The sequence below is a fragment of the Elephantulus edwardii genome, unplaced genomic scaffold, assembly GCF_000299155.1.
Source record: "Elephantulus edwardii isolate Elephantulus edwardi_28Jun2011 unplaced genomic scaffold, EleEdw1.0 scaffold00095, whole genome shotgun sequence".
NCBI lineage: Eukaryota > Metazoa > Chordata > Mammalia > Macroscelidea > Macroscelididae > Elephantulus > Elephantulus edwardii.
In genome coordinates, this window is record NW_006399845.1 from 9,573,378 (window position 1) to 9,586,175 (window position 12,798).

Sequence of the window (12,798 nt, forward strand, 5' to 3'; positions counted from 1 at the left end):
GTTGTACTCAGCTCTGCTCTCTCTGTCCAGTGGCTTCTGTGTTACCAGGGTGTAGAAATTCTCTATGGTACTCTTCAGAAGGAAGGGGAGACCATCCTCGATGGAACACTTCATTTTTCCGTTGTCCCCCGAGTCAGGATCTGAAATTCCAAAAATAGCTACCACGGTCTCAGGGGAGTTTTCTGGGACATCACTGATGAGCAATGACATGGTCAGCTCAGGGGCGTTGTCATTCACATCCATCACTTCTATGGTTACTGTGCATTTTCCAGATAGGCCTCCGCCATCTGAGGCCTGGATTTCCACACGGTAAGATTTAATTTCCTCAAAATCCAAAAGTTTTTTTAATCGAATTTCTCCCATGACTGCATTTATTTCAAAAGCCTGCATGACTGGATTGGAAGGATGGAAAAGGGAGTAGGTGAGCTCCCCATGGGTGCCAGCATCTAAATCTCTAGCAGAGACAGTGATAACAAGAGAGTCTATGGGGCTGTTTTCTGGGACACGTGCCTCATAGAGCAGCTGAGTAAATTCAGGAGCATTGTCATTGATATCCACGACCTGGATGACAACCTGGGACGTCCCTGTCCTAGGAGGGGAGCCTCCATCCACTGCCAGGAGGGTTAACCTGAGCTCAGGCTGCTCTTCGTGGTCCAGCACTTGGTTGAGCACTAGCTCTGGGTATTTCCGGCCGTCACTGTGAGTGCGAGTGAAAAGGTGGAAGTGGGAGTTGGTGCTAATCGTATAGTTCTGAACTGTGTTGCTGCCTACGTCCAAGTCCTGAGCTATTTTCAAGGGAAATGCAGTCCCTGGCTGCGTGTTTTCAGAAATTTTCAGGAATTCACTTTCCAAGAATTCTGGGGCATGGTCATTTATGTCTTGGAGCTGCAGCTCTCCTTGAAAAAACTGCACCGGGTTTTTCAGTAACACTTGGAAATGCAGTATACATGGATCCGTGTCACTGCACAACTCCTCTCGGTCCAATTTTTCTTTCAGGAGCAAATTGCCACTTTTCTGCTGGAGCTGCAAATGCTCTTTGTTCCCTTCGGAAAGAACCTGGCCCCCGCGCGCAGCCAGCTCCCCTAAGCCCAGCCCCAGATCCTTTGCTAGGTTGGTCACAAATGACCCACTCTCCCTCTCTTCTAGAACAGAATATTTAAGCGTTGCACAGCCCGCCTCCCACAACAGTAATAGAATAACAATGGCGGTCACTTGCCTTTTCTGCAGTGCTTTGGGGAGCGGCGAATCCATCCTGCCTTTGGTCCAAAAGATGCAGTATTTAATCCTCAGAATTCAGTCAACCCACCTTCTTGGTTCGGTTATATATGCGTTCGTTTTACCCTTGACGAGTGTGAGGATGCCTCTCCGAAATCGCCCACCTCCAAGAATGGCAAGTAGTTCCTTCTGCCAGGGAGCTGCTAGGAACTGCTCAGGTTTAATGGAGTCACGCGGAGCTGGATTTTCGCTCTCTTAGCCTGCAGCGCCACCAAGCGTTCCGCTTTACAACTTCATGTATTTTTCGTTTCAGAATGGATGGGAACAGCTCAAAGTGTCTGCACCTTTTTCGTTCAGAGAGCTGGACAATAACTAAGGATGACAGAAGAATAAGAAGCCTTCGAATTGTGGTTCTGGAGAAGAGTGAGCTACATCTCGCATACTTTGAGCACGTGGTCAGGAGGAACGGGTTCTTGGAGAAAGACATGCTCTGAAGGGTGCGGGGACAGCGCAGGAGAGGGAGACCCCAGATGAGATGGACTGATACAGTAAGGAACTGGGGCGATGGGTGTTTGTGTGTTGAAATCAGTGAGATGGCTCAGGACTAGGCCAGCTTTAGGGTCTCTATGGGTCGCAAGTGGCTCGATAGCACATAACAACAGCTCTATACACCCCCTTCTTTCTTTTATGCAGTATTGTTCAAGTAGCTTCCAATAATTTTGAGAGCAAAAAATTTCCTTAATAAGGTAAAAATTTAAAGCACAAGATTCTCTGCTCAAGACAAAATTCCTTTATTTATTTCACAAGTATTCATCTAGCATCTTCTAGTTTCTAGGGGTTAAGCAGTAAATGAAATACACAAATTTCTTCTCTCATGAAGGAATTAACAAAACAATTCATTTCATAAAACAATAATTCGTTTTGCTAGAAGAATATTATTATTTTTTTAAATATCCATTTCTACTCTCAAATTTTAGTATGTTGGAAACTCTGGAAAGAAAATAGTGGTGTAAATTCTTGCTAAACTGGGTTTCATAGCTTTGGGAATTATTTTCCTTACATAAAATTCACTGTGTGGAGTGTCCCATGAAATGGAGAAGAAAAAATATCATTTGTTTTGCTACAAGTTAGAATAAACTCAAATTTGGGCAGTGTCTGTTTTACAAACATAAAGAAAGCAATAAAGTCAGTGAAATAAATTTACACACAGTTTTTCTGGAGGAACGGTTGTAGCCTGTCGGCATTAAATAATTACCTCTTCTGGCGTATGTCCTTCAGAATAATGGAAATAGGGTTATTTAAAATTACTGCTGCTCCTATGAACTTTACCCACGTGGTTAGCATGAATGGTGGAAAAGTAAGTCCTTCAAGCAAAGAAGAATGTCGCTCAAGGAGGAAAGAATGAATAATATAGGAATATAAAGTATGAGATGGATTGATTCGATGACTGGAGTAATCGGGATGGGTGTGTCAGAGGCGGTGCGGTTGGCGCAGGATAGAGCAGGGTTTAGGGCTGTTGTGCATAGGGTCGCTATGAGTCGGAAACGACTCGACGGCACATAAGAACAACAACAACAACATCACAAACATAGATTATATGAACAAGATCAAATATGTCTAAAACGTGAAAATAAGGAGATATCGTGGTTTTTAAAGACAGTATTTACTTGTTGTGTACCGAGTCAGACTGATCCATAGCAGACCCTCTAGCGGATTTTCTGAGGCAGTGATTGCATGGGAGGAGATTGCCTATCCTTTTTGCTCAGAGCAGCTGGCTGATTTGAATCCCCTGCCTTCAGGGAATTGCAGCTCCGATTAAAGTGGTGGCTTAATGGTAAGAATCTGCACTGCAATCCAAAGGCATGCAGAAGGATGGCAAGGAAAAGGATGGGCAATCTCCTCCCTGGTGATTACTGTCTCTGAAAACAGGCTGGAGGGTCAGCTATGGGTGGGTTCCAACTGGATGGTACTCAACAACAAAAAGCAGAATTGGAGCTCTGGTGGCCCATTTGGATAGGGAGTTGTGCTACCAACCTGAAGGTGGTTGTTGTTATGTGCCATCCTGAGTCGCTTGTGACTCATAACGGCCCTAAGTACAAGAGCTCTAAACACCGTTCGATCCTGTGCCAACCTCGCTGTCTCAAACACACTCATTCCCACCACTCCAGTCACAGAATCGATCCATCTCATTGAAGGTCTTCCTCTCCTTTGCTGCCCTTCCACTCTCCCAAACAGGATGTCCCTCTCCAAGGACCAGTCCCTCCTTGCAACATGTCCAAAGTATGTCAGACCAAGCTTCAGAATCCTTGACTCCAAGGAGCATTCCAGCTTCACCCTCTCCAGGACAAACCTGTTTGTTCTAGCAGTCCATGGTATATTCAACACTCTTCTCCAGTACCACAGCTCAAAGGCATCAATTCTCTTTCTATCATCCCTATTCACTGTCCAACTCTCTGATGCATAGCATATAATAGTGAAGACTATAGCCCGGATCAGGTGCACCTTAGTCTCCATCGTGACATCCTTGCTCTTCAGTACTCTTGAGAGGTCCCTCACAGCTGACTTTCCCAATGCAATTCATCTCTTGATTTCCTGGGTGCTGTTGCCAAGAGTGTTTACTGTGGAACCAAGTAAATTAAAACTGTTAACTATCTCAATATCTTCGTGGGAGGGGGAGGAAAATGGAGAAGCTCTTCCTGTACAGTATACAGCCCCTGAAAACCCCCTAGAGGGTCAGCTATGAAGCAGTGAGTTTCAGTTTTAAGCATGGTGAAAGTGTTCAGTATTATAAGAAAAAAGTCAGCAGATAGAATCCACGAGGTACTCCGCAGGAGAAAGAGGTGGCCATCTGCCCCCCTAAGAACCATAGCCTGCCTCGGTGAAGTTGTTCTCACTCTGTTTTATGAGGACGAGTATCAATAGGAATGAGTCCATGGCACACAAGAACAAAAGCAACATCTTACCTAGGAAAATCTTTCAAATTATTGACAGATCCTTTCAATCAATTTATTGTTTGGTCATACAGTTTAGGGTGAGTGGAAGTATTTTCTATGTAGAAAAAAGGCAAAAATAATTAACTAAGAAGTGATCATAATTTCACAAATATACTCGAATGTCTCATTATAAAGAGAACATAGCATGTCTTAATTTGTTGTAAATGATATTATTTTTATATTCATCATCAACGATGTTATTATGTTTCTATTTATGGGGAGTTCTGGTTGCATAGTTTATAAGGAATTGTGCTGGTGACCCAAAGCTGGCCAGCAGCTGCTCTCCTCCCGAGTGATTTAGACCCTCAGAAAACCTGCTGGAGGATCAGCGATGAGCTGTTTTTGACTCAACAACAATGAGAGGGTTTTGGATATGAGAATGAAAGTTACCAGCAATAAACAAATATTCTTTAAGTATTTATCATTAACTTGGAAGTTTCTTAAAAAAGAAATCTATCACTCACTATCATACATCAACAGCACAAACTTTGAGTTCTCATTTAATGTGTTAAATTTAACTCAAAATATGTATTGACTAACCAATCATCCTAAAATACATTTAAATATGATATCTTAGTAATAAATTAAGTTATAAACATATTTCAAACTGTAGGAGTTACTCCCAAATGACGCTCGCATTGGAAGATTAAATAATAACAAACATTTGAATTGAAAGACCTTACAGTGAGGCAGTGATAACTATCATCAGTATTGGGAAGGATAGATTACTTAAGAAATTGTAAATATAATTTAAGAGAAAAAAATTGAAATATTGCTAAGAAAATTTTTACTTTTTATTTAGTTGGTCAGATACAGATGAATAGAGTAATTTTTTAAAAACCCCTAAAAGTATATAGGAAATCTGAGTAATGTCAATTAGATAGTTTAAAACCCAATGTCAATTTGATAGTTTAAAATTTAAACTTAATGAGTAATAGTAAAAATCAGCTAGAAACGGACCATCAATAGCATGCATCTATAACGTGTAAACTTGGGAGATCTACGAAATGGGTCAAGTTTAACAAGCTAATACTTAATTGAATTGGAGACTATTTCGAGTGGCGTTTTCCTCCATTTCCCTCGCAGTTTCCTGGGGAGGGAAGTTGGGGAAAATTGGCTTGAGGAACTTGAACTCGCTGATTCCGGAACCTCCCGTCAGACACACCTCATATTGGTAGTTGTGGGACAGGGTCCCGGTGCCACTGAAGTCCACTAAGTTGCCCGGAAATTGGCCCTCTGTTACTGAGAAGCGATTTACTGAAGTGGCCCTGCTCCTCCTGCACAGCCTCAGGGTGATGAACAGGACCACAGAGAAGAGGAAGAGCGAGGAGACCGAGGCCAGCGCGATGACCAAGTAGATAGTGAGGGAGTCAGCGTGGGGCTCCTCAGGGGCCACCTCAGGCAAAGGCAGGTAGGGCTGAGAGAAGCCATCCACCAGGAGCACGTGCAGAGTGACGGTGACAGACAGGGGTGGCTCCCCATTGTCCTTGACCAGCACCAGGAGCCTGTGCTTGGGCGCCTCGCGCTCACTCAGCAGCCTGGCCGTGCGCACCTCGCCATTGTGCGCCCACACGCTGAACAGCCCGGGCTCCGTGGCCTTGAGCAGCTGGTAGGACAGCCAGGCGTTCTGGCCAGAGTCGCTGTCCACCGCCACCACCTTGGTGACCAGGTAGCCCGCCTCGGCCGCCCTGGGCACCAGCTCGGTGCAGGGTGCAGAGCCGTTCTGCATGGGGTACAGCACGAAGGGCGCATTGTCATTGTCGTCTATGACCACCACGCGCACCAGCGCTTCGCTGCTCAGCGCGGGGGAGCCCGCGTCCGTGGCGCCCACGCGGAACTCAAAGGCTCGCAGGGCCTCGTAGTCCAGCGACCTCACCGCGAACAGGTGGCCATTGTCCGCGTTGATGGACACCAGGGAGGCCAGGGCCAGGTGCGGGTCGTGGGGCGGCAGCAGCGAGTAGGTGACCTGGGCGTTGGCTCCTGAGTCTCTGTCTGTGGCGCTGATGGTGCCCATGTGCAGGGCGGGGCTGTTGTTCTCGCGGATGAACAGGGTGTAGGAGGCTTGAGAGAAGGTGGGCGCGTTGTCATTCACGTCGGAGACCAGCACGGTTATCTTGTGCTCGGTTTTCAGCCTGGGGGTGCCCAAGTCGGTAACGGTGATGGTGATGTTGTACTCAGCTCTGCTCTCTCTGTCCAGGGTTCCTTCAGTTACCAGGGTGTAGAAATTCTCTATGGAAGGTCTTAGAAGGAAGGGGAGATTGTCATCTATAGAGCAGAGAACTTGTTGGTTGGGTCCAGAATCTGCATCTGAAACACTGAAAACTGCAACCATAATGTCTGGTGAGTTTTCAGGGATGGGGCTGGTGAGTGAGGACAGAGTCAGTTCAGGGGCATTGTCATTCACGTCCAATACCTTGATGAGTAAAGAACACTTTCCTGACAATCCTCCGCCATCTGTGGCTTCAATATCCACATGGAAGGACTGAAATGCCTCAAAATCCAGTGCCCTTTTCAGTTGAATTTCTCCCGTGACTGCATTTATTTCAAAGGGTTGGTTTAGGTCATCGACCTGAATTAGAGCATAAGATACCTCCCCAAAGGATCCTGCATCCAGATCTGTGGCTGACACGATGACCACCAAGGAGCCCAAGGGCTGGTTCTCTGGGACTTGGACTTCATAGAACTCCTGCGCAAACTCAGGGGCGTTGTCATTGCTGTCCAAGACGAAGATCTGAATCTCTGTGGTTCCTGACCGCGGAGGAGACCCTCCGTCCAGCGCTGTTAGGGTCAGCCTTAGCTGGGGCTGCTCCTCCCTATCCAGCGCTTCATCCAGCACCAACTCGGGAATCTTCCTGCCATCGCTGCGAGCACGAGTGAGCACGTGGAAGTGGGGGTTGGGGCTGACTTTGTAGCTCTGAAGGCTATTGCTGCCAGCATCTAAATCCTGTGCCATTTTCAAAGGAAATATCTTTCCTGGTGTTGTGATTTCTGATATTTTCAGTAGCATTTCTCCGGTTGGGAACTCTGGGGCGTGGTCATTTATATCTATGACGGTCAGTCCAGCCTGGAAAAATTGCAAGGGGTTTTCCAGTAGCACTTGGAAAGGTAATATACAGGGATCAGTGGAGCCACACAGCTCCTCCCGGTCCAGTTTTTCATTAAGCAGTAAATCGTAGGTCTCTGGGTGAAGCTGCAAATGCTGTCTGTTTCCCTTGGAAACAAGCCGGGCGCCTCGTGTAGCCAGCTCGCCCACCCCGAGTCCCAGGTCCTTTGCCAAGTTAGCCACAAACGTACCACTTTCTGCCTCTTCCAGCACAGAATATTGCATTGTTTCTGAACCCACCTCCCATAAAAATATCAATATAATAAAGCTTTGTACTTGCCTTTTCTTGTGCTGTGCTTTTGGGTCCGCCATCTCTATTATTGTCAGATTCAAGGTGAAAACCAGAAAAGTCCTTTCAGCTCCCAACTGCTACTTCCACCATTGACTCCCCTGAACAATTATTTGCTATAGAATTTAAAGTTTGTTCTTATAACTAGTACAGTGACGCCTGCCTTCTAGAATGCTTCTTTAGCTCTAGGCTGTAAATGTATTCTGTATTTTCACTTCAGCTTTCTAGTATAATGGAGTCTACAGAATCGGAGGAGGGTTTTTTTTAAAATCCACTCTCTTAGCCTGCACCGCCACCATGTGTTCAAATCAGTAACTTCATGAAGTACTCCTAGATTAAGAACATTTCTAAAATCCTTTACAAACAAAAACGTCAATTTTAGTTTGTGAACTGCATGCGTAAAATATTACCTGGGATAATATTTTATTTGATATTGGAAATCTTGGAGAAAATTTAGAGGCGATTCTGACAGGAGCAAGGCATCTTTCTCCTTACGAGGCTCAGGCACTCTCATGTTTAAGAATCACTCCTTCGAAGTAAACTTATAATAAAAAAAATTTGTTTCTCCAGCAGTTCAATTTCTCTCTGATAAACTGTGTAATTTGTAAGTCCAAAAAGTGGATTAAAATTGTGCCTGCACACACATTTTCTGGGAAAAGCAGAGGTTTAGCAAATGGGAAGATCTTCAATGAGATGGCTTGGCACAGTAACTTTATCAATGAGCCTGAGCATGGTGGATGTTGTGTAGATGGTACATGATAGGACAAAGTTTTGGTCTGTTGTTCACAGGGCTGCTATGAGTCACAGTCAATTTGCTGGCACCTAACAACTAATGACAAACACGTGAACAAACGACACAAAACTTAGGAGAAGTAACTTGGTTAGCAACACTGATCATCTTTTATTTTACTAGTATTAAAAACAGTCCATTCTTCAAAGTTGCATGATTCATACAGTGGCCATGCCAACATATTATGTGGTCATACAGTAAGTGGAACAACATGCATGAAGGGAAATTAAAGCCAAGAAATAAGTGTAAGTATCTAAGCAAACAAAATCACTTAGAATCTAGGAATAACCAAGTATTTATCATATCATTTTAGAATTCTACTGCAATTTTGTCTCAGTAGAATAACTGATTTTTAAGGAATTTATTAATTTTCAAGTATTCTTTTAGATGAATCACACTGTTATACTAATAAATTTATCAGGGTCTATCTATATTACTCTATTGTAGGATGATCAGTGCAGAAAGCAAGTATTCATTCTCCCAAAAAGGAGGACATTAGGTTTTATAAACACAGAGCAAATTGGGTTGTCTAAAAGATGTTTTAATGTGAATTACATTTGAGTAGATACCAGGACAATCAATGATATGATATAATGTATATTTCCATTATTATGACATCAGTTTTTCTCAGATAAATTGGAAAATGTATCTTGAAGTATCCTGAAAATGTAAAATGTATTGAAGAGTACTGGATACATATACACAAGATATTCCAAACATAACTCCATTTGGTTTTATATTGATTGGGAGGAGGAATAAATTGCGTTCAAGCAAAACTCTCTTCAGGTAAAACCCAAGGTGATGGAAGCATGAAAGGGAGGATTTTTAAAATTTCAAATGCACGTAAAATAAATAAAACCTAAGCTCTGACAGATAACTTTTTTTTAAAAAATATTACCTCTATCTACCAAGAAAAATAAAGAGGGGATCAACACCTACATAGTTCACTTGATAAGTGCTACTGAGAAAAGGCTGTTGCTTCCACAGAGCTGCTGATGGATTTGAACCAGGTGTCTCTGATATGGCAGTGCCACTTTCTACCACTCGGTATCATTGACACTAAAAATTAAACCCGTAAAGCAAAACCAACAATCATAAGCATCTAGAATGGATTCCATTTCTTCTCTGAAACAGCATATTTCTACCACTATCTTGAAAGCATCCTTAATGAATATTCTGAGTTGTATGTCAATTTTAATGATATCCTGGGATGTGAAGAGTCCTTTATTGACTCTGTTTATGGCAGTACCACCAGTACTACAAACACTTTCAATACAACCTATTGAATTATTTTTAATTTTAGAGCAAATTTTAATAATAATATCGAAAACTCCACTGCCATTGAGCCTGACTCATGGCCACCCTCCACTGGGTGTCTGAGGTTATAGATCTTTATGGGATGGGGCTGTACAGTTTTTCTCCCCAGGAGAAACAGGTGGGTTGGAACCACAAATCTTGTGGTTAGCAGACCAACATTATGCCATCAGAGCTTTTTAATAACAACATAATACACATCTAATTAAATTTAAATAATTGAAATGTCTTTTCAGAAATGGGAAACAATTTGGTTCCTGAGAATGTTAATAATTATGATAGAAAGGAGATAATAATCGTTCAGTAGACTATACTAGTTGAGTATAACAAGAAATTATCTTTTTATGTAAAGGAGATTGCATTAGATTTTCTGCTTAATCTCATCTATTATCATATTAACTTGGTAAGAGTAACACTGAACTGACTTCTTTCTTGAGCATATTCTCATTCTCATCTACATAACCATGTGAATTTTTTACCATGAAAAATTTACAACATTAAAAGATAAAAAGAATAATATAATGATCTCTATAGTTCTCAGATTCACAGCATTCAATTACTGGCATTTCTTTGAACTCTCTACCTTTCATTCAACGATTATAAAAGTATTGTAGTTATTTTCTGGAAATAGTTTTTTTTAATTAAAATGCACCAATATTAATTGCATCATTTTACCAAATTGGTATGTCTGCAACTCATACTTCTTTCAAGATACGTAACATTTTCATCATTTATGATTAACCTATTTCAGCTTCATTGTAATACCATTGAGCGCCATAATGTTGTTCTCTTCTGGACACAACATAGAAAAGTAGACAATAAATAAAAGCACCATATTCTGATTATCTTTGTTAACCTGAAGTGGTAGATATTCATAAAATTAATTAAGCTGTCGAATTAATGGTGAACTTAAATATGATTTTTTGTTATGTACCATTGGGTCACTTGTGACTCACAGTGACCCTATGTACAACAGCCCTAAACCCTACTCTATCCTGTGCCAATCTCAGTCCCTGAATCAATCCTCTTCATAGAGAGTCTTCCTCTCCTGCGCTGTCCTTCTACGCTCCCAAGCATAATGTCCTTCACCAAGGATTGGTCCTTCCTTGCAAACTGTCACGCGAAGCTTCAGAATCCGTGGCTCCAAGGAGCAGCCTGGTTTAACCCTCTCTGGGATGAACCTTCCACCAATCCTAACGCCACGCTTCTCCTCATAGAGCCCAGGCTCTCGGATAATCTGCTCTGCATACAGGTTGAAAAGGTATGGAGATAAGACACATCCCTGACATACACCCTTCCCAATTTTGAACCAGGCAGTGTTGCCCTGCTCTGTTCTGACGACTGCCTCTTGGTCCAAGTATAGGTTTCGCATTAGCATGATTAAATGTTCTGGGATTCCTATTCTTCTCAGAGTCAGCCACAGTTCATTATGATCCACACAGTCAAATGCCTTTGCATAATCAATGAAACACAGACATTCTTCTGGTATTCTCTGCTTTCAGCTAAGATCCATCTAACACCAGCTACAATATCCCTAGTACCACGACCCCTTCTAAACCCATCCTGGACTTCTGGCAGTTCTCTGCTGATGTACTGTTCCAGTCGTTTTTGGATAATCTTCAGTAGAATCTTGCTTGCATGTGGAATCAATGCTATTGTTCTGTAGTTTCCACACTCAGTTGGGTCGCCCTTCTTTGGGATGGAAACAAAAAAAGATCTCTTCCAGTCAGTTGGCCAAGTGGTTGTCCTCCAGATTTCTTGGCACAACTTGGTGAGCACATCCAGGGCAGCATCTGTTAGCTGAAATATGTCAATTGGTATACCATCTATTCCGGGGGCCTTATTTTTTGCTATTTCCTTCAAAGCAGCTTGAACTTCCTCCTTCACCATGGGCTCTTGCTCAAATGTTATTTCATTAAATTCTTCTGTATCTGCCAATTCCTTTCGATACAATGACTCAGTATATTCCTTCCATCTTTTTTTGATACCTCCTGGATCATTTAACATTCTGCGGAAAGCATCCTTGATTATAGCAACTCGAGGTTTGAATTTGTTCTTCAGTTCCTGCATTATGCAGATGACACAACCCTGCTCGCTGAAACTGAGGAGGACCTCATGCACTTACTGCAGAGGGTCAAGGACTGCAGCCTTCAGTATGGACTGAGGCTCAATGTGAAGAAGACAAAGATTCTCACCACTGGACCAATTGGTAGCATCAGGATGGATGGTGAAGAGACTGAGATTGTTTACAGCTTCAGTTTGCTAGACTCCACGGTCAACACTCTTGGCACCAGCAGCCAAGAAATTAAAAAAAAAAAAAACACAACATATTGAGATGGGAAAGTCTGTGGTTAGGGACCTCTCTAAAGTACTCAAGGGCAATGGTGTCTCTCTGGAGACTAAGGTGCGCCCGATACAAGCCATGGTCTTTGCAATCAGTTTTTATGCATCAGAGAGTTGGACAATGACTAGGGAGGATAGAAGAATTGACGCCTTTGAGCTGTGGTGCTGGAGAAGAGTATTGAATGTTCCATGGACTGCCAAGAAAACAAACATATCCATCCTGGAGAGGGTTAAACCAGGCTACTCCTTGGAGGCAAGGATTCTGGGGCTCCGTCTGACATACTTTGGACATGTTGTAAGGAGAGACAGGCCCTTGGAGAGGGACAGCGCAGGAGGGGAAGACCCTCCATGAGGTGGATTGATTCAGTGACTGGGGTAATCGGGATGGGTGTGTCAGAGGCAATGAGATTGGCACAGGATAGAGCAGGGTTTAGGGCTGTTGTATATAGGGTCGCTATGAGTCACAAGCGACTCAACGGCACATAACAACAACAACAGGATGAACCTGTTCATTTTTCTAGCAGTCCATGGTATATTCAATACTCTTCTCCAACACCCCAACTCAAAGGCATCAATTCTCCTTCTGTCTTCCCTAGTCATTGTCCAGCTCACTGACGCATAGCAAGTGATTGCAAAGAACATGTCTTATATCAGGCACACCTTAGTCTCAGAGTGACACCATTGCTCTTCACTTTGAACAATTATAGAATATTTAAACTTTATTTTATTTAATTAGCTTGTAATTATTACA

The 12,798-nt window shown here is 42.9% G+C and overlaps 2 protein-coding genes across 2 annotated transcripts in view; both read right to left on the bottom strand.

Annotated features, from left to right (window-relative positions):
- LOC102862847 (protocadherin beta-17-like) overlaps window positions 1–1,251 on the bottom strand; it is a 13,828-nt gene extending 12,577 nt beyond the window's left edge. Inside the window, exon 1 of the mRNA XM_006891217.1 lies at window positions 6–1,251. Coding sequence (XP_006891279.1) covers window positions 6–1,251 — 1,246 coding nt within the window. The remainder of the gene's footprint in view (window positions 1–5) is intronic.
- Window positions 1,252–5,241: 3,990 nt separating this feature from the next.
- PCDHB6 (protocadherin beta 6) lies at window positions 5,242–7,623 on the bottom strand. The gene has a single exon (XM_006891218.1). The coding sequence runs from the start codon at window positions 7,621–7,623 to the stop codon at window positions 5,242–5,244; it is 2,382 nt and encodes a 793-aa protein (XP_006891280.1).
- Window positions 7,624–12,798: the final 5,175 nt, after the last annotated feature.